Source organism: Melopsittacus undulatus, chromosome Z, assembly GCF_012275295.1.
Source record: "Melopsittacus undulatus isolate bMelUnd1 chromosome Z, bMelUnd1.mat.Z, whole genome shotgun sequence".
NCBI classification, from domain to species: domain Eukaryota; kingdom Metazoa; phylum Chordata; class Aves; order Psittaciformes; family Psittaculidae; genus Melopsittacus; species Melopsittacus undulatus.
In genome coordinates, this window is record NC_047557.1 from 36,684,860 (window position 1) to 36,710,864 (window position 26,005).

The 26,005-nt window shown below is 39.9% G+C and overlaps 2 protein-coding genes across 2 annotated transcripts in view; one reads left to right on the forward strand and one right to left on the reverse strand.

The window, feature by feature from the left end:
- Positions 1-2,617: 2,617 nt before the first annotated feature.
- Positions 2,618-8,291, forward strand: LOC101878311 (riboflavin kinase-like). The gene is made up of 4 exons (XM_005154966.3): positions 2,618-2,726; positions 4,365-4,516; positions 5,586-5,688; positions 7,134-8,291. Exons 1-4 carry the CDS (start codon positions 2,645-2,647, stop codon positions 7,259-7,261), a joined length of 465 nt encoding a protein of 154 aa, XP_005155023.1. The 5' UTR covers positions 2,618-2,644; the 3' UTR covers positions 7,262-8,291.
- Positions 8,292-17,012: 8,721 nt separating this feature from the next.
- Positions 17,013-26,005, reverse strand: part of PCSK5 (proprotein convertase subtilisin/kexin type 5) — a 261,360-nt gene continuing 252,367 nt past the window's right edge. The window contains exons 31-37 of the mRNA XM_034072696.1: positions 25,094-25,330; positions 24,323-24,553; positions 23,275-23,452; positions 21,875-22,092; positions 19,768-19,883; positions 18,004-18,190; positions 17,013-17,416 (exon numbers count right to left, since the gene is read on the reverse strand). Coding sequence (XP_033928587.1) covers positions 17,013-17,416; positions 18,004-18,190; positions 19,768-19,883; positions 21,875-22,092; positions 23,275-23,452; positions 24,323-24,553; positions 25,094-25,330 — 1,571 coding nt within the window. The remainder of the gene's footprint in view (positions 17,417-18,003; positions 18,191-19,767; positions 19,884-21,874; positions 22,093-23,274; positions 23,453-24,322; positions 24,554-25,093; positions 25,331-26,005) is intronic.

Consider the following 26,005-nt stretch of genomic DNA (forward strand, 5'->3'; position numbering starts at 1 on the left):
AACTAAAATTCAACTGTGCTTTTTGAAGAAACATGTCTACTAAATTTGAATACAGGTAATTAAATTCTACTTCTCTAAAATGCTCCCTCCAAGCTGAGCTAAGTATAACTCATTACAAAAGAAAAATATGTCTAGTATCAAGGACAAATAATTTTGACCATGGGTTACAGCCACCCACCTGGACTGAGGAACGGGATTAACAACTATTTAATAGAATGAGATGTAAGCGACCAGTGAGACTTCTGTGAAACTACTAACCATGTAGTTTTAAAGCTATATTTATCTGACTTCCTGCTCCTCGAGATCTGTTCTGTTAGTGAAAATTGTAAATTCTGTGCCCAAAACCTATGCCGAGACCTACAGAAATTGAAGAAGAGATCGAGTGCCATCTTGTGGATGCCACAAGAACATAAATTATTGCACAAGTATTCATTAAAAAAGAATGGAAGTGCAAATCTTCTTGCATACAAATAATAACCAAAGGCATAATTCATTATAACAGAAAAACATATTATGAATATAAACGTACCTGCTTTTTAAGTATTTTTTTTACTTTTTCTTTTTTTCCTCTAAAGCCAAAATAAACTAAAAATTCCGGGGACGAGTGGTCACACTGCCTATTATTATGACCTGTCATTAACTAGGTAATTAGTTTAATATTCAAGATACTTCCATTACGAAACGTAATTAAAACTTTTTACAAGTCTCTTCATGCTGTCAGACAGCAGAACAGAATACATGTAGTAGCAGTGGTGTATTCAGGACATCTTTTTCTTTCACTTCTTCTTTTATGTACATTTTACCACCATTCTTTTTTGTTCAGCTGAAGTTACGTAAACAATGCTTCTATATGTCAGTCAAAGTTTCTCAAACTGAAGCAATTAATTAAAATGCTAGGGAGAAGTAAGATGAGAAAAAAAAAAAGAGGATAAATCTGAGGTGGAGTCCTATTTTAAATTAATTTTGAGTGTGTTCCATAAAATAACTGGTGCCCACAGATCTGTTAATCAGTGGCATTCTGCATTTCATGGTATGGCATAATCAGTTCACAAGACAGTTCTCTCTAATTAGCATGAACTGGTTACCATCACCATTACACTTGCAATTAGATACAAGCATGTAACAAGTACTTAGGCTGCATTTCTTACAAAAATACCCAGCCAACAGAACTAGAAGTAACTCAGCAGCACTTTCATAAACAATTATATCATAAATCATAGAACAGTTAGGGTTGGAAAGGACCTTAAGATCATCTAGCTCCAACCCCCCTGCCATGGGCAGGGACACCTCACATGAAACCATATCACCCAAGGCTTCATCCAACCTGGTCTTGAACACTGCCAGGGATGGAGCATTCACAACCTTCCTGGGCAACCCATTCCAGTACCTCACCAACCTAACAGTAAAGAATTTCTTTCTTACATCCAGTCTAAACCCCTGCTGTTTAAATTTCAACCCGTTACCCCTTGTCCTATCAAACTGCTAAAGGTGGCAATTGTGCCTTATAGGAATAATCGGAAATGACTGGGAATTCATTTCAAGGACTTTGATGATCTTTCAAGATATTATATGAATATGTGTAAGTACACTATAGCATTCCTGAATAACTCCCCTCCTCTCCCCCAGAGTTATTTGGCATATATACCATTGACATAACGGACCAGCTTAGGCTGGCTGCCATTTTGCAGAGACTGAATATGCACGTGTCTGCTATCTGGGCTTCTACACATGCAAATTCAATTTAAAGCTGGTTCAAGCTCATAGAAAGGAGATTGTTAATCAGCTAGGCAGATTAAATCAGTGTAGCGGCACAGCTAACAAAATGAGAAGAGACTGGAGACAGGAAAGAAAGTGTTGAGGGGGCCTTACTCGCCAATGTAGAGTTCAGGACAAATGTTGTGCAGGTGTATTTCCCTGAGGGAAATCCCTGCAGTGCTATGCTGACAAATCACGGGAGAGTACAAATTATTTTTCTTTAGCAAGCAACTATCGTTTGTCATCATAACAAAATAATAAAAACATTTAAAAAAATATCTATCTTCACAGGCTTCACCAGATGTCCGCCGCATCCTGCATCACTTGAGCTTGTCTAAAATGGGATTATCGGGGAATAAACGTTCGCTATTTCAAGGAGGGGGGTCGACGACTGGGCAAGGTGTGACTCTCAGGTATGAGGGACGCCAGAGCGAGGTCCCGCAACCTCCCACCGCCGTGGGCCAGCGCCGCCGCTGCCCTGCCTCGTGCCGCAGGAAGGCTGCGGGCGGCACGGGCCCCGCCGCTCCCCGAGAACGGAGCCGAGTTGAGTCTGCGGGCAGGGGGTAGCGGCAGCCCCGTTTGAACACAGCCAGGTAAGGCGGCTGCTGTCTGCCTCCCTCCGCAGACAGTCGGCGGCAGAGCTCTTAGGCATTTGACCTGCTCCACACCGCGCAGGCTTAGCTTCCCAGGGTTGCTCAGTCGGCGAGAGAGGTGGTCTCGCAGGACAGCGCCGTGTGCTAGCTAGGCCATTGCTGCCGGGAGCCAGGTGCCTCCCAGAGAGGTCAGTGCGCTGGGGGGTGGAATGCTCAACTTATTGCTCCTCCTCCTCTCGGTAGTGCCCACAGCGCGGCGGAGTGGCTGAGCGGGACGCGGTAGGGAGTTGGCCGCCATGAGGCACCTGCCGTACTTCTGCCGCGGGGAGGTGGTGAAGGGTTTCGGCAGGGGCTCCAAGGAGTTGGGCATCCCCACTGGTGAGCGGCGGCGCGGGGCCCAGGCACGAGCGGCGTGGGGTTGCTTCTCCCGTCAGGGGGATGGTAACGCCTCCCCACGGGCGAAGTGCTCGCCACGCGGCCCGCACCGGATCCTTGCTCTGGGACCCCCGGGGAGGCCGGCGTCGGGCGCAGGGGTCTCTCGTCAGCTTCAGTGCCCACGAGAGGCGCCGTGGCGGATGGTTCTCCGGCCGGGTGGAGGTGTGGAGCTCGGCGTTGAGTCCTTCGTGCGGTCCCTGAGTTTGGGAGACGCTCCGCTGTCCTGTACCAGTGCCCCTGTCGTAGGGCGTGCTCGTTCCGTGAACAGGCTTGACTTGCTCCGTGTTAGCTTTTTTGGTGATTTTTGTTTTCGTTCGTATTGCTTACAAGTCTTGTTCACGTGTCTGGCCTTCTGTTAAACCGTCTCTGTTTGCCATAGTTACCTTATCTGATAATGATCAGTATGAATTGCGAGATTCTATGAAGTGGTCATATGCACTGTGCATGGTGGTGTGATGTGGTAGTTTGAAAACCGTCCGTTTTTATAAACTCTTTGGACCTCAGAGAAGGACAAGGAAAAAGAGCAAGCACTGGGAGTGGTTTTATAGGAGCAAATGTAAAGCGGCTGATGCAGAAATTAAAAGTCAGAGCACGTGCAGCTCTCCTAAAGGGAAGTGTGTTTTCTTATTGCCTTTCTTGGTTTGACTTGTCTAAATACAGATAGACGTGTAATTCAGATTGGATGTCAGCCTTTTCTAAAGAGAGGCTGGAGACAGTGGCCATTTTGCACAAATCCTAGGAGGCCAAGAAAACTTAATGTGAGGAATCTTGAGGTATGGGACATGTGACTTCATCTGTTAATATGAACTTAGGGGGGGTTCTTGGTTGTTTATATTTGGCTTATTAGTATCAAGGAATATGGAAGGCAAGCTCTTCCTGCTTATGGACTGTGGTAGAAATACACTGACTCTAAATTCTTTAAAATCATCCTGAAGCCTTATGTGGCCATCTCTAGCCATGTGTGAAGTTAATAGGACAGTTGTTTGGTTAATGGCTTAGATTTGTTCCCCTCAATAAAAAAGGAACTAATTTATTTCAGATTTATTTTTTTTCTAAGAAAATCTTAGAAAGCCTCAAATATGAATAACCTAAAAGGCAACATGAAAAAAATTGTCAAGTGACTGAAATAATAACTTTGTTTATTTTTACATATTTTACTTACAAAAAACCTCAAACCTTAAAAAACTTCTAATATGTAAGTAATGCTAAGATGCTACTTTACAATGCAAAGAAACTTGTTTTTTTTTTTCTGTTGTTTTACCATACTAAAGGAGTGATAGTCCTACCAGTGAAGTGCATTCAGACTGCATATTTCCGTTTATTATTTTTAACCATAGAATTAACTATTTAACTATAGCAGAGGATATAACTGTGAAATAGTACGTGTAGTAAATATCATAACTCGGGTGTTACTACAGAGACTACATTTTACCAGTGCTTTTTCTGTTTATGCTTTTTAAGCAGCATGTTGTGCTACAGTTGCCAATGTTCTGCTTATAAATAGCAGGTAGACAGATACTGGCTTTTAGGAGTTTGAAATTCTGTGATACACTTTACTTACACTTTCTAAAATTTTTGCAGCTAACTTTTCTGAGCAAGTAGTCGAAAGCTTTCCATCCGATATCTCTACTGGTGTATACTATGGTTGGGCCTGTGTTGGAAATGGAGATGTGCATAAAATGGTTTTGAGCATAGGATGGAATCCTTTCTATAAAAATGTTAAAAAATCGGTGGTAAGAATTTTTCTTTGTGTGCTACTTTGATTACAATGAATGAACTAGATGTTGAATAAAATAAGCACAACTTGAGCAATAAATGAGATTAGAAATTCCATTTTCTATGAGAATTATCCATCTCAAATGTGTGCATTATGGAGAGACAAAAAGCCCCATTCCCCCAAACCTGTCAGTAGCCATAGAGCAGGCAGATGTAGGTAAGTAGGTATTATTTTTATTTATCTCTTCACACCATTGCTTCAATACTTCTGAAATAAAAATTCGTATTTCCAAAATTGTTGTTGCTTATTGAGGTAGATAAACATAAGTTTAGATGTATCCAGTTTAGTGGTTGAGACCCCCTAAAATGAGCTGGAACCTGCTAATCTCTCTGCTATCATCCATATTTGACGTATAAAATTATGGCACACCTTAATTTATAAAGATTTTCCAGTAATTCTTCTTTTATATGGTGAAATCCATTCATGGGGTGCTCTGTCTTAATATACAGAATCAAGATCAAAATATAAATGATAATAACACAGGGTTAAAATCCTGAACTATGGCATCTATGTTTTTCTTGCTGTCAGCTGCTGGTGCTTTTCCTGGGTCTTGCAGAACTTGATTTTAATTGCTAATACTTGGAAGGAGTTTTAACTCAACGTGAAACCCTGCTTCAAGAATAGGTGCCTTCACTCTTGGAATTTTATCATTCAGTTCCTTGTAAAAGCTCTCTTTACTTGTACTTTTAAAAGCTCTCTTTAAATCAGTCAAATTCATTACAGTCATTTGGACTTGGGAACTTAATGGTCAAACAAATCTAGGCATTATTATTTGTGATTTGCTGCCTTGAAAATCTTACCCCTGAAATAAATATCATAATGTTCTTAAATGCCATGCAAAGTTCAGTTCTTTGTACTAGTGTAATTACCAGCCCTAGCCTTTTAATCTTACACTATACATGTTAATGTAAGTGTCTTAGTTGTTCTGGTATGTGTGGGAGAGAATTAGAATTAGAAATATAAAATTTTATTAGGAAAATAAAAAAGTGCATCATGATAATTGTCAATTTATTTCTCTCTTTTAGGAAACACACATTATTGACACTTTCAAAGGTGACTTTTATGGTGAGATTCTTAGTATAGTTATTCTTGGATATATTCGATCAGAAAAAAACTTCACTTCTTTAGGTCAGTATTGCATTTCTCTTAAACTGATATTCAATTTGTCATGTTCTTGCATTTTGAGAGCACTGTATCATTGTTCTGTCTTCATCAGCAGCTGTTTTGTGTGGGGTGGCTGTTTCTCAAGGGTAGAAACACCTTACAGGCTTATCTAGATAGACTATAGAGAGGTGGGCTACCAACAACCACATAAAGTTTAACAAGAGCAAGTGCTAAATCCCACCTCTGGGATGGGGTAATCCTGGTTATGCATACAAATTATGGGATAAGAGGCTGGAGAGCAGCCCCACAGAAAGAGATTTGGGAGTTGGTGGCAAGTTTAATATGAGTCAAAATTGTGCCCTGGCAGCCAAAAGGGCCAACTGTACCCTGGGGTGCATCAAGCACAGCATTGCTTAGCTGATTGAGGGAGGTGATTGTCCCTCTCTGTGCTGCCCTGGTGTGGTCCCACCTTGAGTACTGGGTGCAGTTTTGAGCACCTCAGTATAAGAAGGACACAAAATTATTGAAGTGTGTCCAGAGGAGGGCCCAAGGTGGTGAAAGGAATTGAGGGCCAGACTTAAAAAGAGCAGCTGAGGTTGTTTGGCTATTTCAACTTGGAGAGGAGAAGGTGGGGGGGATCTGGCAGTCTACAGCTGCCCCAAAGGGTGCAGTGGAGAGTGAGGTGCTGGACTCCTCTCGCTGGTAACGAGCAGTAGGACATGAGGAGACCGAACGAAGTTACATCAGAGGAAGTTCATACTGGATGTTAGTAAAAGATTCTTCACTGAGGCTGGTCTCTGCAACAGGCTCCTCAGGGAAGTGGTTGTAGCACCAGCCCTGTCAGAGTTCAAGGAGTGTCTGGATGATGATCTTAGTCATATGGTTTATAGACGTGCAAGGAACAGGGAGTTGGCTTTGATGATCCTTATGCGTACCTTCCAACCCAAAGTATTTTATCATTGTCTTACCTTTGACTTTTCAGTATAAGGTGGTGGGTTTTTTTTTCCTAAGCTGAATCTACTAATAAATAAATTGGTTATATTAAAAAAAGCAAAGTATCATAACTTCCTGAGTATCAGAAATTATTTATTTCAGTCAAAAAATTACTATGTCATGTCTGCAGAGTAGCTTGAAAATCATGAGCTTGTTATAAAAGCATTGGTCTGGTCTGCCCTTTTATTTTAAAAATGCATCTGTGTTAAAACTGAAACAATTAATGAAATTCTGTTGAGTTTTTTGATGGAATGTCTTGCAACAAGGAAGAAGTGGTATTTACAGAAGGGAAAAGTGCAATGCATGTTGAAAGTGTAAATGCCTGTTATTTTAGAGATTGTGCCTTTCCAACTTCATCATAATAAATGTATCCTGTCTGTGATTGCTTTCTGGTGTTTACCCTTTTTCTTTTGCTATTGTTTGTTCAGAATTCAGACCAGCTTTCATATACTGCTTTTCTTACTGCTCTTTTGCAGACGCACTCATTTCAGCAATTCGGGAAGACATTGAAGAGGCAAAAAGACAGCTAGATTTACCAGAACATCGTAAACTCAAAGAAGACGACTTCTTTCGTATGCCAGAAGGCAAACCAGTAAACCACTAAGCAAAACCATTTGTTTTTTTTAATCTCTTGGAGCATTTTGCACTACCATGTATCATGTGTATTTTGATATATGATGCATGTGTGTGTACTGTGTTTGGGTGGGATGGGGTTAATTTTCTTCATAGCACCTTATATGGTGCTGTGCTTTAGATTTGTGACCAAAACAATGAACAAAACACATTAATATTTGAGCTATTCCTGAACAGTACTTGCACAGCATCAAGGCCTTCTCTGTTTCTTGCTCTGCTTCCCCACTGAATAAATTGGAACTGTACAAGGGAGGGGACACAACCCGACAGATGACCTCGCTAACCAGAAATACTCCATGCCATGTAGTGGTCATGCTGAGCAATAAAATGGAGAGAAGGGGGTCGGCTAACTTGTTTGGGACCTAGCTGGACATAGGTCTGTTCAGGGAAGGTGGTGAATGATTGCCTTGTTTTGTCTTCTTTTTTTCATTCCTTCTCTTTGCTTGTTAATCTATTTTTCATCTCAGCCCACAAATTTTACTGCTTTTAAAAGCAGTCCCATCCCATTCTGATCCTGCATTTTGTGGCATTTCACTGCAGTATTTTAAAGAGCTCTGCCAGGGTAGCGTTATGGAATTCCCTGTGGTGGGTTCTGTCAGCCTGCTAGGGTTCTAGTTCATAATGTTTTAACATGCAGCCAGTTTCATGAAGTATTTGGGAAAAGGCCTTGAGCAAGTCAAGGAGTCCTTGTAGCTGTACAGGAGTTGGTTATTCAGATGCTCATCAGTCCTGTGGATGGCAAAGACAGAAGGGGATATACACCTTTTGAGGGAGGAAAGAATGATTTCTATAAAGACACGTAAGAGAATGAGCATCATTTTGGCCTATGTTGTTAAGTTTGTTTACAAATTTATCTCTCCAAAGACACTGACAGTTTTGTCCTAATCATTGCCTGGACATTTTCAGCACACTTTGGCTTTTCTAGGAGAAAAATAATAAAAGAAAACAAAATTTACCTGCTGTCAGGAAAAAAAAAAAAGCCAAAACCCAAAAGCAAACCCTAAAACCAGTTTAACGGGCTTTTGCTGTATTCATGTTGGAAATCTATACAGGAATTTTCTTGAAAATCAGTTGTGGATTTCTGCACTTCAGAATTGAGGGATAATGGAAGAATTGTTTAAACTTTTTTTCCACCCAGTTTAAGGAGGCATTCTTGAATATATAACAATGTCAAAATCTTGCTTTATATTTTACTTTTATGGAAGAACAAGTTAAAGCCATGTTAGCCAGTCTCATATATTGTCAAGAACATACTTAAAGAATAAGTCTTTATTAATTCTGCTATTATAGCTAAGCTTATAGCCGCCTTTTACAATTATTTTTTTTCCAGAGATTTCATGTGCCTGTGTGGAAACCACAGTGTTTTAAGCTGGTTGTCTTAGTAACACTATTCTGTAACCGCTAATGAATGCTGCTATCCAAAATACCTTTTATCATTTGGTTTTAATGAAACCAAATGTTTGAAGATAGAGAACAGTAGCAAAAGGAAAACTGGAGAAATTTTACTTGCTCGCAGCTTTCACGTGAACTGTGAAGTATGTATACAGTAAGGTAATAAACTGTTCATTGCATGTTGCCCTCAAGCAGAACAAAATATATTTGCATTTATTTGGCAGAGTGTATCTATCTCTCTGCATTATTTAAATTAATCAAGTATTATATATTGATTTTTTAAGTTCAATATATGATTCCCCACACAATATAAACTTTATGACGGGCTGTATTTTTTATGATGTGCAAATAATTATTTCAGTTTATGTTATGACACTACCATTAATAAAAGAGTGTAACTGAGAAAGTAGTAATGCTGCTTATCACAGGTTTTCTGATTGATTATATTGTGTGTGATGCACGTTATCTGTGTGTGTTCCATATCCTACTGAAAGTGTTGCTTCAGAGTTCTTTTATTACCATGCTGAAACCTTCATTTTTTTGAGGGGAAGGGAAGGATTGTTGTTCTTGCTACAGACTTGTTGAAACACTATTTATGTTCCAGATGTTTGCAGTACTTTGTAAGGCAATACATGAACATCAAGTGAGGCAGAAAGGTCACTGAAATTGTTGGATTTGAAGCAATACAAGAATTTCCAACATTTCAAATACTTCTAAAATAAAGCCTGTGGTGCATTTTAATTGACTGTCTCACAATTTCTGAGGTCTGTTACTGTTCTGATATGGAGTTTGTTGGCAATGTGAGAATAACAGCATAAGATTTTATTTTTTTTTAATGCATATGGGTGATAATGGTATTACTTAGCTGTGGCATTAAGCTATCTGATGTTCTGATAGCCTAAAAAAACGATGCTTAGCTGATGTTAAAATGCAGCATGCCTTCATGTTCAGAAAATGTGAAGGTGCAATGTGCAAAGCAAATAGTCTGCAATAGCTACTCAGACAGGCTTCTTGTATAGCTGGCTGCATTTTGAATTTGGAGCTTTCCTAGAAACAGATATATGGAACCTGTGTTGAGTTGGTATCCTTTTCACTTTAGAGCATATTTCTTATATATACAATATAACGTTTTCAAAATCTATGTGAAAATAAAATCAAGCCCACTAAAACCTGAAAATCAATTAAAACATCATGATTTTTTTTTAATGTATACCTATACAGGTAGGATAGTTACCATATTGACATTGTTACTGATGTATGTTTTCATTAATTTTTCAATAAGTGTTACGTACTGCAGACATAGAGACTTTCAGGCAGTTTTCCAAATTAGTACAGTGAACTAAAATGCTAGAAAGGAAAGTGTTGTTAGTAGCACTCGTGATAAACAGGGGCACTAGTGTAAAGTCTGATATACTTGAAACTCCGTGCATGAATGAGAATAGTAAAGAAAAGGTGGAAGGGGAAGGAAAGAAAGAACAGAAAGACCTTGAGATGGAAAAAAAGCTTGCGGAGCAAGAAGGTGAGAGAAATTAGCCAAAGATAACAAGTGTGAAGTCTACTGAGATTTTTGCAACCTCAATTTGCCACATCTGCATTGAGAGGTTGTACTGAGCCAAAGGAGGTGAAAATTGCTATTCTTTTGACTAGTTGCAGTTGTGTATCTGATAACAGTGCCTAAATAATAATAATCACAAAGCTGCAGAAGGTGAACTTTGAAAGTTTTCTTCAAAAGACTGTACTACTTTAGTATCTTTGATACCTTGATAATTTCTGTCCCTTCTTAGCCCTTTCTAAATTGTTATTTAGAGATAATAGTTGGTATGCTTCTTGATTCTTATTCTGCCTTAGTTTTATGGCAATTCTTGTAAACAATTTATTCAGTTTCTAATCAGTCACAATCACTCCTCTGTTGTTCAGTAGTTAAGGGTTATTGCCAATATTGCTAGGCTTCTGACAATGACTTAGTTCATATGGTGCTTTCCTTTGCTATGGCTAGCACAGTTAGGTGTCTCAGTCCTATGCAAAGCTTTGTAATGGTGATTACCTCAAAACTTTGACAGAAGAAAAGCATTCAGAGGTTATTTAAATTGGCTAAAATTAAAGCATGTCTGAAAACAGTCTGACTGGGTATTTTTGTGTGCTAGGACAATGTGTGCTATGTCTTTGTAATTCTATAATCTGAAAATAGATTTGCCTGTACCCTTTCTTTCAAAATGTGAAACTACTTGGTTCTTTTAGGAGTCAGATAGGAAGAGTTGCATCCTATTCTGTTCTGGTTCAATTGTTTAAACATTCATCTGGGTCAGGGCAAAGATCCATTTGCTACAGCTGGAAAAGAATCAGACTTGGAGCTTGAAACACATTAATCTGTCTCGGGCCTCCTGGGGAAAAGTTTCTCTCATACTTTCATGTTGTTTGTATGTAGACCTTTGTATGACCTCTATGTGGCATCCCTAAAATCGCATCAGGAAAGGATGTAGTATAATGTGGTGGTATGGGTATTTCATAAGGATTGCTTTTGTGTTAGATGCAGTGGATTCTTTAGTGTACTTTGGGATTTGTCATGGATCATGCTGCTGTTCTAATAGCACACTGTCCACACTGGAGGCATGGATTTAAAAGCTAAATCCTCAAGCACCTATATTCTTTAGGTTTCTGTTTGACATTCAAGCATTGTTATTTCCAAAGATTAAGATTTTCTACTAGTTTTCATTCTGGAAATGAAATGAGATTAAAAACAATACAGAATTGCCTTAAAATTTATTTTGTGACTGATATGGTCTGCATAGGGCTATAATTTGTTCCTCTAAGCTTCTTGCCTTTTCCTAAAGAGAGAAGTGAGAGAAATTATAAACAGAAGGCACTACTTTCTAGTGTGATAGAGAACTTGCCTGATCTGTTGCTCCAGGGGAGTATTTGGATAGATTTGTGGCCTGTTGGGATTTTTAAGGGGACTAGAACTTCATAAATGTTGCTGACCATGCTAGTTAATATATAATTAATTATATGACTCTCTTAAGGTAGCCAAATGTCTCATCATCTAATTAGTGATACGCATGAATGGATGAATGAGATTCCCACTGTCCCTACCTACTATCCAGCGAAACCACAACCAAGGGAACGGGCTTGGCAGAATCAGAGGGGAAAGAAGACCCTGTTGAGCTTGACTCTAGTCTGGTGCTGTGAAGAGACATGAGAGGTGCAGAATAAGTGGGAGGCCAGGTGTGCGCTTGGTGGTGGGGGGCAACTTGCCCACCGTGTCTCGGCTGTCGGTGAAATACCAGTACTGTGATCGTTTTGTCACTTGCCCAGTGAGGTGGGGGGGTGAGCCCTGAGGGGGGCTCTCGCTTCTGGCACCAAGCGCTGGGCATGTGCAGGGTGCAACCTGTTCCAGGGACAGCAACAGGGGTGGAGTTTGACTGGGGCAGTACACTTGTCAAAGCTTAACGCAAGGCGAGCTCAGGGAGGATGGAAACCTCACGCGGACCAGAAGGGCAAAAGCTCGCTTGATCTTGATTTTCAGTATGAATACAGACTGTGAAAGCGGAGCCTCACAATCCTTCTGGCTTTTTGGGTTTTAAGCAGGTGGTGTCAGAAAAGTTACCTGAGGGATAACTGGTTTGTGGCACCCAAGCGTTCATAGCGACGTTGCTTTTTTATCCTTCGATGTCGGCTCTTCCTGTCATTGTGAAGCAAAATTCGCCAAGCGCTGGATTGTTCACCCACTAATAGGGAACGTGAGTTGGGATTAGACCGTCGTGAGACAGGTTAGTTTTACCCTACTGATGATGTGTTGTTGCAATAGTAATCCTGCTCAGCACAAGAGGAACGCAGCTTCAGACCCCTGGTGCGTGCGCTTGGCTGAGGAGCCACTGACGCAAGGCTACCATCTGCAGGCTTATGACTGAACACCTCTAAGTCAGAATCCCACCTAGACGTAGCGATACTGCAGTGCTGCCAGTGCCTCGGTGGGCTTGCGGTAGCGGTCTCTCGAGTTGACCCAGGAAATGACAGTCTTGCTCGGAACATAGGAGAAGGAAAACTCCTACCTTCAAACCCGGGCTGATGGAGCTCGTCCAGCCTTGTATGGTCTGCCATCTAAGAGAAGGACACTCTAACCAAACCTACGACCTGCGGACTTTGCTGTCACCGTCCTAGCTTGCTAGGCCTGGCAGTTAAACCTCAGGTGTAAAGTATGGGACCAGTTCTGCACGCAAACTGTGCCTCACCTAAAACATCCACTGCACAGGCTGGAAGGGCTTGCTCTCACTTGTCTGTACGGACAGGTGAGGGTCAAATCAGCAGGTGACAAGGTGCTTGGGTAGCAGCAGATCCAACCTTGCATGCAGGTGGACCAGCGCATGGGTAGCTCGAGATTACTCAGGAGTTGTCTGTCATGGTTGGATACTCCCTGATTGCCTAAGCACCCTTTTCAAACCAGATTTGCATTCCCCACTCCCCCTTAGTCATCATGCTTGAAATATGCATGGTTAAAGCCCTTCCCAAAATCTTTGCTTGTGAAGCCAAGCCATCAATTATATAACTTAAGGTACTGACTTTATAAATTTTCATCTTCTGTAATGACTGAGACATGAATATTGCTTGCTTTTTTGCGGCTCAGAGTAGAGAAATACTTAGTATAATTTTTTTGTTTGTTTGTGATGAAGTTACGATTAGCTTTTCCATAGTACTAAGGTTTGTCTGTGAAAGGTTTCCATGAATACCATAACTATGTATCATGGATACGTGTATCAGGAAAAAGAAACCTGGGAAATGAAGGTGGTGCTAGGAGCCAAGGAGGAGAGAGGATACAGAAGAACAATGGGATGAGAATTTTAGACATGACGTGCAGAGAGCAAGGCTGGAGGAACACAAGGCGAGAACTGGAGCAAGAAGAACATATGAGCGCTTCCTGACAAAAAAAGAAAGTGCTTATTTAGATGCTGACTAGAAAATATATATGAGGAAGAGTAAAAGAATACTTATGGCCTTTTTTCACTGTTCAATTTAATGTGTAATGTAAACATACAAAGTCCTGCAAAGAGATAATTAGTGCATTTGTTTTATTTGTTAAGGCCTGAGAAGAGATTTTCCTCCAGCGTAAACCTAAATTGGAAAAAGGATGAAGGGGGGAAAAGGTCATAATTACTTTCTACTTTATGTCAGTCTTCTCCAAGGGAAAAGTTGTCTTTTGTCATGTTAACAATAAAATCACAAGAGATATTGTGAAATCAGCAATATGTGTTAGGAAACTTTCTGGGTATTTCTTACCAGTAGGAAACAAACAGTATAGTAGGAACACAGGATATACTAACTTGAAAGAAGAACTGAAGTGACATGTGCACGTCTCCTATGGATTTTGCATCTTATACCTATAAATGCATCTAGTTTATTGGGAGTATGTCTGTTTACAGTCATATTTTTCAGTCATCTGTTGTTTGGTATAATAGCTTATTATTGTCATACATATGTACTAATTAAGAAAAAAATGAGTGGAAAAAGTTCTTTAAAGTCTTTCTGTCTGAAAGTGCTTTTGAGCCCTTAGGATATCTGTCTGTTCCTCATCAGGATGCACATGTGATTACTTTTCAGGCTTGAAACCACACATAGACATTTGAGGTTGAGGGAAGATGAAAACTTGATAGCTCTGGTCTGCTCTGAAACATACGCTGTTGCTCCTATCCCAGCAAGGACTCAAATGAAATAAGTGACCCGGATAAAATAGTGACTTACTATGGATAAGCAGAATTTTTCTATAGGTAACTTTTAAAGTGGAAAGTTTGATTGCTAAGAATACATTTTTTTATTGCAAATATATATATTTCCCTTGAAACACGTTACTTTTCATGAGAGAATTAAATGCCTCAAGATATCCATTTGAAAAGCTTCTTTGGTAACTTACATAAGGAAGTTTACGATATTTTCATTCCTTTCTTTGTTTTGAAATTTCAGCCTGAGTTCCCAGCTAGAAGTCCTGCAATTGTTATACAAGACCTAGAAGCAAACATAGTATACTATAAGAATGTAGTCTGATCAGGGAATAATAGCCTGTCGAGGAAGGAGCCTCAAAACACTTGAAATTTGACTCCAACAATCTACTTCTGACCACTCCCTTTCTAGCAAAACGTCAGGGTAGTCATGGACCAGAAAACTTTCTTTTATTTACATCAACTCTGAGGAAAAAGGGGATAAAGAACACTGGTAACCTACCTTTCCAAATCAGATTTGTGGACTTAATGAGAAGTAAGTGCATGGTAAACCTTTGTAGATGTAGATTTTCAGGAGATCTTTTGGAAAGAGCTTTCGTATTGAGAGGGTAATGAGAGAGTTTCTCAGCAACTGTGGATTTGAATTTCTCTACCTTTCTTTCAGGACAGTGTAAAGGACTTACGCAGTAGAATCCCATAAAATAATCCAGAAGAGCAGTATCTTCTTTGTGTGCTGTGTTCTCTCTACATTTATTACTTGGTTGTACTTGTTTTATTACTTTGCTTCCTTGGTTGTATTCTGCTTTCCATGGAGTTTTTTTAGTATTGTGAGTGATTCATTAATGATTTCCTTTTGTGCCAATTAACTGTTAAACCTTTTTTTATTTCGTCTCCCTGTGGACTCTTAGCAGGGAGTTTTAATTGTGAATGCTATAAATGTGTTATGGCTCTGCAGAAAATTTGGGTCTCTTCGACCACTATTTTGAAATTCTAGTTTAAAAAGAGTAATAACCTTGTATCATATCCTTCTAACTTAGTTAATCAATTATTTACTGCTCTCCTAAGAAGACTGATTCACCTTCAAGGCAACTATTTGCCATTTTGTAAGACATGCATATTGTCACCCTTCGCATACAGCATAAAATCATGCATGCTGCTGTATGCATGTTCCCACCTTTAAAGGATAGGCTTATCATTTGAGCATTTGAATCCCTCACAGGAAGCATTGTATATCTGGGTGGAGGGAATTTACCAGTACCACTTCTCTCTTAACAAATGGTTCCTCAGCTCTGCCTGTGCAGGTTTTAGCACAAAAGGAAGTCCCCTTTTGCTTTGGATATCCAGGATGTGTGGCTGCATATAACAAGCTCTAAAAGCCAGAAGGAAAGTGTCAGACTGCAGAGCAGGAAGAATTAGAAGCAAAAGAAAATGCAGCTGATGATAACTGAAAACGTGGTTGAAACGGTGTGCCTGAACAAGAACAAAGAACCTATTAAAAACACACTGAAAAATTCACATTTGAGAAGAATTTTGTTTGTTTTGATTCATCCTGAGAAATGCAAATTTGTCCCAGTCTGACTTACACAAATTTAGACAATGGGCAGGGACAAAGGTAATGTCTCAACTTCTTCACAAGAACTCTGAAAGCAAATTAAACTTGACAAACAGCAGCATTTTCAAGGCAGTTTTGTGCAAAGAATTTATTCCTTCAGAACAGAAAGTCATAAAGAGCATCCCTTTCTTTAGCATGATAAATTATATTTCTGTAATACTAATAATAATAAAAAATCACATAGCTGTGTTCCTTTAAGTTACGTTACCAAATATGTGCTAACTATCCCCTTTGCCACTGTCTGAACATCCTGAGCCATTTACATCAGAAATGGAAAAGCTGCTTGAATAAATGTTCTGTGTTTAAATCAATGAGAAAGTAGTTGAAAAGAGAAAATCAAGACTTTTTTTTTGTGAACATGTTCATAGATTATATTTCCCATTGCAGTAAACCCAGAAGTCATAGATGTCATAGATGCACAATTTCACTGGGAAGTATGCTATAAGATTATAAAGAGAAATGTGTGGGCTTTAAGGAATACAGATGTACCAGATGATGCCAACAAAGGAAATTGGGTAAGATCAGCAAACTTGCCTATTCTATTATGAATTGCTGAGTAACTCTAATCACAAAGTAGTGAACTACTGTCACCCTATCCCAGTGGTATTCATCAGTTAGATAAATGCACTCATATTATTTATATCTTCACATTTCTAGTAGATGATTGGCAAGGTTCTCAGTAAGTGTGAGTGCATGGTTTGAAGCAGAATTTGTATTAGTTATAATGCACAGAAATACATACTGGGAAAGGATTTACTCTCTATTTAGTCCAGATGCACAGAAACATAATCTCTTAACCAGTCTACATCTGGAGTGCTACTTAAAAGCCTAGCAAGGACTTATGTAAAGCTTTAAGAAAAAATGTTTCTAGAAACCATTCTGCTCTCACAATAATTGTTAGCTAAAATCTTGAGCTCAGTGTGCTAGGAAGTAATTGAACATACTCGGCTAAATTGCTGTAATTCAGTAGGAAAAGCAATGCAGAAGAGAATTAATAAATTAGTAAAGAGTTATCTAAATGAATAACTTTCATCATCATATTCAAGCTCATCTTCCTCATCGTCCTCCAGAAGTCCATATTTAAATTTGCGATAGATTGTGCCATCCTGGCCCATGTATACAATGTCATCTTCATCATCATCATCTTCATTATCTCGATCTCTGTACTCAATGACCTGATCTTCCTGGTAACTGGTACTCTCATGGTAGTTGCCCATGTTGGAAGAAAAGGTTTTGGAGTGATTTGTCAGCTTCTCATACCTGCCTTTATTGGCAGCCTGATTTTTGGCTTGTGATTTTCTCCAAATGAATACAATGACTCCAATGACAAGGAGAAGCAAAATACAGGTAATAACAAAGAAAGCAGTTTTGCGTTTGCTCTCAGGTGGTGGAGTGGTCTGTAATACACAGTCATCTACAACAGCAGTAAAAGAAAAACAGATTAAAAAAGCCTTGTGAGTCTGTATTGCAGAGACGGGAAAGGGGGTATCTGTCTTCAAAAAACCCCAGTACAATGTTTAGGCCTTCTTATCTTTCTAAGCACATTCAACTAAATACCTCACTCTTTCAGTACACAACTATGTTCTGTGGCTGTTATGGTACAAGGACATAAACAAGGTCTCTTGGATAGCTATGCTTCTTTGTTAGATTGGAAATATTCAAGAAGAACCAGAAAACAGGCACACAAATACATTTTGACATGATGAGCGTAAAATTCATTATTTCAGATAGCTCTTGGTTGAAGCAAGCACTTCCCAGTCACATGGTTTATGAAATGCCTGGCTATTTAACACAAAAGCTGTGGATGAAAAAAGGTGCTGTCTGCTGCACCAGTTGCAATTGCTGTTATTTGTGTAAGGGCCTTCGTATTCCAGTAGAAACACACGGTGTGCCTGCATCTCGGCAGTGCATTTTTGCTCTCTTCCCTTTTGATTTTCAAATGTCAGCCTAATTGATCATAAAGCCCTTTTGCACTGTTACTGCTGTTCAGCATGGTCCTACCTTGCGTTTTGTTGCAGTCACAGCACTCTGGGGTTCCTGCCAGGTCAAAGTCATGGCAGCAGGGCAGGCAGCGGCTTTCTGCCAGGTAGAGCTGCATGCTGGCTGGACAGACTGTGCAGTTGAGAGGCCCAGGTCCTTTGCACTCTGTGCACGAGCTGTCACATCTCTCACACTTGGGCTCGTCCTCCTTCAGACACAGAACACAAGGAATGCATCTTTCATTTTGAATGCTTTGGACCTTCACTGTCTGTCTGGTCATCTCTGAGTACCATGGGTGTCAATGACAAAACACAGGGAGGAGTAAGAAAACTGAAATTTGGTTCATATTTCCTGGTTTCTCAGTGGTCTGCCTGTAGGGAGAGGGGAGGGAAGTTTCGTAGGAGCTTAGAGATCTCACTTAGCTAGACAGCAAGGTAAAATTAATTCAGACTGCAAGCTCTTTGGCCAGAAAGTATGCTAGTCCCATGCTAGCAGATCTGTAGTTCTTTGGCAGTAATAGTGGTAAAGTGGTCTTCAATAAGTGTACTCAGTAGTATCATTAAAAGTAACTGGCATGAGAGAAGCAACTTGAATTATTCTAAAGAGAAAAAAAAAAGGCAGCTGAGAGAACGAATTTGCTTTCTAAGGAAATTCTTTGGAAAGGAGCAGAAATACAGCTGGATGATAAGCTGGATGGAAATTTTCTAGCAAACCAGATTTTTATTAGATCATCTTGGTTCTGTTTTACAGAAACAGCCTAGATTCAAATACTCTTCTCAAATTCCAGATAGGCTTCTGAGAGCTTATGTGTACAGAGACTATCAGAGATCAGTATTTTCACATCTACCTTGCAGAATACTCTGAGCTCTGGTATTTCAGTGTTTGCAGTTCCTGCCCTACTGGGGAAAAAATTGCTCTTTTTTTGACATGGGTCCAGGACCCCATATCCACTGTAAGGATCTGGAAATTCCAATAACCTTTCATCAAACTTGCTATGAGACCTATGAGGCTTCTTGTCCTGAAACAAAGGATATGGGCAAGATGGGAGGGTCATAGTGTGTCCACAAGGAGGTCCAGTTTCTCAGAGTCAAAGCTCTTGCAAGGAAGTGTGGACCTCTCTGGTCCCCATCTTGTAGGCTGTTTTCTCAGGGTCTCAGCTATGAAGCAGTACTGCTAAGGGAATATTCCAGGCCAGAGACTCCTGGGTATGCAGCATCTCAGGCCAGCTGGCTTGCCTTGCTGCTGTATTCTTGAATAAACATCTTTGGAAGGTCGTTGGTGTGGAAATCTGGAAGCTAGAGTGCCCAGACTTGTGGCACAGACCCAAACCTAATTGTGGTTCTACTCTACTACATATACAGCTCTGTTAACCTTAGTCTCTCCCTCAACTAGAGGTTTCTGCCAGCAGAGCTGTCAATCTGGAATGCAATGTGATGTCTTACAGACAAAGCAGGAGAAATCCACACGGAAATCTCAGTTATACTGGAAGAAAAAAAAAAAAAGAAAAAAAAGCTGTATTACTAGTATAGCTGATTTTGTTCACATGGCTTTGATGTTACCACTGACAATGTTGTGCCTTTATATTTAATGGTAGAGGATTACTCTATAGTAGACAACTCCAGAAAAAAAAAAGTGCTTCCTCTGCCAAGAAAACAAAGAAATAAATGTATTTAAAGATAAGCAGCCTTGAAAACTCAGATAAGAGCATTCTGTGTTGTTTGTGTTGTGTTCAGAAGTTAAAGTTCAGCATACAAGTGACAGGAGAAAATGTCTACAAACAGGTACCTCTTGTTCTGGTGCCTCCTGGACTTTGTATTCACCTACAAAACAGTCCGAGTTGCACATTCCACCTGATAAACTGTGGCTCCATACACAAGATGTGCAACTGAATGCTCCCTTCCCTAGAAAGGTAAATAAACCAACTTTACAACAGGAAAAATTATCATCTAACTTCCTTTTAAAATTATTCTGACCATTGCCACCAAAAAAAGGATATTTGCCAACAGCAGGAATCAGCAGTGAGGAGTTCAGCTTGAGTAGGTTGGTATTAAAAAAACCTTTGTCCTAGTCTTGAAGTTTTAGGTGCAAATGTATTTCTTAAATGTTTTGGTATTCATGACGATCTGATTTGGGAATCAGTTGCACATGGAAGGACTGACACTTTCAGGGGAATCAATTAGGTCAATGCACTGAAATAAAATTGTGGAGAACCTTGGCCACATGCTCTCCTTCACAAAATCAATATAAATATAAATATTAGGCCTGATAGTTAACTGTTTCCAAACCATAATGAGTTAAGGTATGTTTGCGTTTCAACGGCAAAATAAGTTTTTTAGTTGCAAGGGAACAAAATCCTTCACTAGGTGCAAACAGACCATTATATGCATTTTGTATTTTGGAGACTCTTTTTGAAGATAGATGCTGCATGCAGTATTTCTGTGAAACGTTGAAGTGAAAGGTTTGTTCTATGTGTTAAGATGCATCTGTCCATTTCCCTGCAACTGGGCATTTTCTGCCACCATCTGCAAGGAAGAAAATGGAAACGTAAGTAGCTCAAGTTAGCAGCATTTAAACATCTGAAAATTAGCGGTCTTCTATAACCCAGTGAATTTACTGTGTGATTTTTCTAAGCAGTACAGGGTTTGCCCTCCTGTTCTTGAGAAACCAGACACCACAACATCTCTTTGCTCACCCATCAACAGTACAGATGCATTTTAGAACACCTACAGGTTTGCTTTTTAGGAGGACTGGTTTGTGTTTCATCTTAGTGTCTCGGTAATCACAACAGAAAGTCTGTCCTGTAGTATTTATCCCAAATGAAGTAAATACCAGTGGAAGTTGTCTGTAAATTAAAATGTCTTTTTGTCCCAAATCCGAGCTAATATGTTTCTGTTACTTGATATAATGCTATTATACAATTAAATTTTAGTAGTTCTTGAATGTGGTTTCATTTAAGAGTTATTTCCACAATTTTAAATGTTATCTTGCAATTAGCTATGTATGCTACGCAATATATCCACTATCCAAAACAAATTTTGTATGCTACAGTAAGGTGTGGTCTAAGCTGCAGAATGGTACTGTTAGCTATCATCTAATGCTGTTCAGATAGTAAAGGATGTCAAATGGATCCAAGAGGATTAATGATGCTTCTTCAGAATTGGATGAATGAGGAAAAAGAAGTAAATGAATGCATAAGTGTGGCACAGAACAAAACAGATGGTCTCCCAAAGTTAACTTTGAAAAATACTTAGCTACATTATAACCAGCAGACATCACTCTTCCCTTTGCAGACTATAAAGATGTGTGGCTGGATTAGGTTCCTTGACTTTCACAGAGTAACACATAGTAGGACAGCTCAAAGAGTGAGATATAATTCAATCATTATTCAGGGTTTGTATGAGGAACAAGGTCCAGCTCTGTATCCAACAGAGCCATTTTTGTTTTTAAGTTGATGAGTATCTTTGTGAGAGGCCTGCCTGACGGAAAGTTCATTACTGTTGTCTGTTTCCCTTCACTGACTTGGCACTGGGACTTGCTCCCAGCCCTCCCTATGAGTGGCTCTCTTTATGCTTGCACTCCATGCCTGGAGGCAGCCCTGCGGGGAGCTTGGCAGCAATTCATATACCTGCTTTGATCTTTATCAATCAACACTCTGAAAGTAAGGTGGCAGCATGGAGCAGCCAGTGCAGCAAATAACCCAGGGCCAGGATGAGCCTGCAGCCACAGGAGAGGTCTGCGTCATCCACTGCAGCTACTTTGGTCATGGACATGTTGGTAGCACTGTATATGGCATGTGTCTTAGTGAGGTGTTTCCAAATCTTGGAGCAGAGGGTAAAAAACCAAAGGAAATGTGAGGTGTTTTGATAACCCTTATTTTGGTCAAAGCTTTTACCTTCACAAGTTTGGCAGGAAGGGTGACATCTTTCACAGACATTGTTGTCCTTGTTTTCATAGTAGTACTCAGGACAAGAGCTAATGCATTCATTCTTGGAGCGCAACAGGTAGAAATATGTGTCACAGAAAAGGCAGTCTGTGGGTTGAGGCCCTATGCACTCCTTACAACCTTTGTGGCATCTCTGACACGATCCAGTGGAGTTTTGTGCAAAATACCTGAAACAGATCAGATAGTCATGGTTTTGCACAAAGGCCAGCAGTGACAGCAAAACTGAAACATCCTTCACTCTTAGGTTTTACTATGACTACATCAATGTAGAAAAGTGATATTGATGTGATTGCAGTAAACATTTGCAATCTCAGTCAAAATAGAATTAATTTTATTTAATTCCCTTTGGCTATTGGAATTCAGCTATAAAGCAAGACTTGTCAATAAGGGTGTATAAAGTAAGGCCTTCTAAAATCCAGGGTTAATTCAGACTCAAAATATAAGTAGGGCTCATAAAACCTCAACTCTGTTTTGGCCCTGAGAGATACTCTGGAGATGTTGGGTAAGCAGTGAATTCCCCAGTGCTCCTTGACCTCCTGTTAGATGAAAATTCAGGAATTTCATAGTTCCTTTCAGTGTATAAGCAGGCTTACCCAAAGGATATTACCAGAAGAGCAGTGTTCAGTTCAGTTGAGCTGATGGAAAAAAGGAATTGCTGCACAGTGGTTTTTTTGAGATGCGGTCATTACATACTTCCAAATTTAATGGGATGATAATTTAACAGGCAGTGTGATCATTTACTATATTGCGAAATGAAATGGACCTGAACAAGAAATCATAGATCCACTTCCCAAATTTGAATTTTGGAGACATATTCACAAGAGCCCACTAAATTCAGATTTTGAAATTACATGGACTCATATTAATGATGTTTCTGACTAAAATTATGAGTCCTCAGTTGAAAGGTGTTTTAATTGTTGGTTTATTATGTACCATTATAAACATTTACTCAGTGCAAACCAGAAGTAACCTCATCTGAACTTCAGGCTAAGTGAAGGCTGCAAGGGTGCTTAAAGGAAGTTAACGCTGCTTCCTGTACTAAAGCTAACAGGTGGCTTCCTATGTTTATTCTGTTTTACACTGTCCCATACAAACATAACAGAAGAGCATCCTTGGAGTATAAGAAAGGCCACACCACATAAAACTCATCACAATTTGGGTACCAACTTTACAGTTTCCTATAGTGAGGGGAAGTTTTCCACCACCTGTGTACTGCGACAACATAAGAATTTCTCACCTGAATATAGAATTAAGTTCTGTCTCACTCTCAAATAAAACAGGGCAGAGTGATATAATTTCTGCAAGCTCTTTCTGTGATGTATCTCTTAGCTAAAGATCTTGGACCTTACCCTGCTGGACACTGGTTTACACATCCTTTTCCTTGTCGGTACCAGCCCGGTTTGCAGGAAAGGCACTGTGAGCTGTGTTTTCCAGTGCAAGTGGCACAGGTGCTGTGGCATGGGGAACACTGTCCCTCATCACTGTCAACATAATACCCAGTTGGGCATGTTTCAACACAGGTTGCATCTGCACAGACAACAATGCACAGTAACATGTCATATTCAGTACTTGCTGAAATAAGACATCTCAAACAATCATTCTGACATGAGGTGCTGCTAGAGTGTGTACCAGAACAAGAGAATGCTAGTATGTAGTAATTATTTTTTTGTTTCTTCTAAGTCTTACCAGTTCATCAGTCCTCATTTCTGCATTTTATGTACATTAGCAGGCTCTTCAGGTAATTTTTTATCTTTGGGAAATGTGTAATACATAATAATGAACGGCAGCTGTGATTTCGTTCACAATATATGGAAGAAGAAATAGTAACTAGGAAACTTTCTACTTGCATTGCTATTTTCCTTAATTTTCACTCTAAACATCAACCTTGTTGTATTCTGTGTGTATCACAAATATGATGGTAAATTTGAGATTTAATGACACTTGCTCATTTGTCTTTACCCCTATCTTCAGAACCTCAGTCATCCACTAGACAGTGACCTAGTGATTCATGAAGCATTTTTTAATAGCTCTGCTTTGCTCATCGTATCTCAGAAGGGATTAAACAAGCCAAGATGAAGATATGAGCTCTTTGTGTGTACATTAAAAAAAAAAAACAAACAAAAAAACCCAAAGAAACCAAACCCAGAAAAAAATCTTAGAATATCCCACTCATCTTTTGAGTTCCTTGTAGGAAATAACAGGAACAGTACTATATGAAACTTAGTAGTTTTGTTCAGCCTTGGCATTTGTTTCTTCCAGGTAGCTCTGCACAAGTAATCATCTCTACTTGTCAGGTCAGTGGAAGTGGCCCTGCATGTTTCATAAATGTGACAGAAGCTTGCCTATTTCATGCATTCAGTGTAGAATAAAATCTAGAGGCAGAAGCAAGACACTTACTAAGAAGATAGTAGTTATTGGCACAGCTAAGACACTGGTGTTTAGTGGGTCCAGAGCAGCGGAAGCATTTCTTATGACAGGGCTTGCAGGTCTGAGTTTTCTCAACATAGTACTCAGTGCTAGAGCAGTATCCAACTGGCACACAGTGCCCATCATGGTTCAGCATTAGGCCATTTCTGCATGTAAGGCAAACATTGGAAGAAGAGCAAGTCTGGCATGTCCAGTTGCATGCTGAAATGACAAACAGTAGGAATGTCATCATTTCTTGTTGCATTTCAGATTATTATTTCAGCTTAATGCTGCAAGGAGCAGCCATTATCTCAGGATGAGAAGCTGAGTGGAACAGAGTGACAGCTTTGCTTCTGCAGTCTAAAAAAAAGCCCATTTTACTGTTTTCAATATTATGCAGGCAGTTCCTTGGGATGTCTTTTGCACTGGCACTGCTTTTGCTGAATGGTGATTTTCAACATTCTGTCCTCAGCCATATGTAGCAAAAAGTCAGAGTGGTTATCCATAATAACCCACCAGAATTACCTGTAATAACCCACCAGAGCAGTTACCCATGATTTTGAAAACAATAAGCTCTGCTACCTCCCTCAACTTTCTCCACTTTTTGCTGATCAGAGATATGCCTTGTTATTTTTCTGCATTTCTCTGCTTCCAGGACATTGATAGTGACATTAGGTGGTACATGCAGGCCCTTTTGGGATGATCTTTAACTAGACCCATTTGTATGTCAGTACTGTTCTGGGGAAAGCAATAGCTGCCAACCTTGACAATCTGCAGTGGCTTTTTCATAGTATGTCCCTTCAGGACACTCTTCAAAACACATCCCGCTGTAGAGGACAAAGTAGCTGATAGCACACTCAGTGCAGTCATCCGAGTCCAGCCCATCACAGTCCTTGCAGTCTGCATGGCAGGGAAAGCAGTGCTTGTCTTCAGCATAGAAATGAGAAGGGCAGTCCTGCACACACTTCCCCTCATGCAGGAAAAAGTCATCCATGCACTCTACAGGGGACAGCAAACAATAGGTAAGCAAATGGGCAGCAATATCTGACCTCTGCAAATGAGGGAGTGAAGAAATCCTAGGAAACAATAAATCTTGCAGTGCCTGTCATAACAGCGCTTACTTTTTTGACTCCTCCCCATCCAAACTGCCCATTAATGGCCCAACTGTCACAGAGCATCTTCTGTGTTACATCAAGAGACTGAGAAGGGAAGCAACCTGTTCAACATTGCTGATATTAACCAACCTGTGCTGCCACTGAATATAGGTACTGAGATATTATGGGCTTCCTGCCCATAATGTCTACATGTCTACAACTGAAGTTCTGTTTGATATATTAATAAAATATACATGTGGCTGGAATATATGGACCTGAATGTTTGTCTTTGCATAGAGCTGGGATTCAGCTGCTAATTTTATATGAGTACTTGGTTTGATAGCTTTGCTTATGACTTCTTCCCCAGCCCCCCCCCCCCCCCCCCGCCCGTTTAATCCATGTTTATGTTTCCAGAATAGCTTGCTCAATATTAACTATCCTAGAAATTTTGGCAGGAACATTCAGAATCACCAGGATATTCAGGTCTTTCCTGATATGTTTCATTACCGAGATTTAATTTTCTACCATGAGTTGTCATTGCAAAAATGGTAAATTGATGTAAGGTTCAACCAAACTAGGA

What these genes read in the sequence shown, in the direction of transcription:
- LOC101878311 (XM_005154966.3), top strand. Translation starts at nt 2,645, where the DNA reads ATGAGGCACCTGCCGTACTTCTGCCGCGGGGAGGTGGTGAAGGGTTTC. An exon ending in AAAATGTTAAAAAATCGGTG is followed by an intron (nt 4,517 to 5,585) that starts GTAAGAATTTTT and finishes TCTCTCTTTTAG; the next exon opens with GAAACACACATTATTGACAC. An exon ending in AAAAAACTTCACTTCTTTAG is followed by an intron (nt 5,689 to 7,133) that starts GTCAGTATTGCA and finishes GCTCTTTTGCAG; the next exon opens with ACGCACTCATTTCAGCAATT.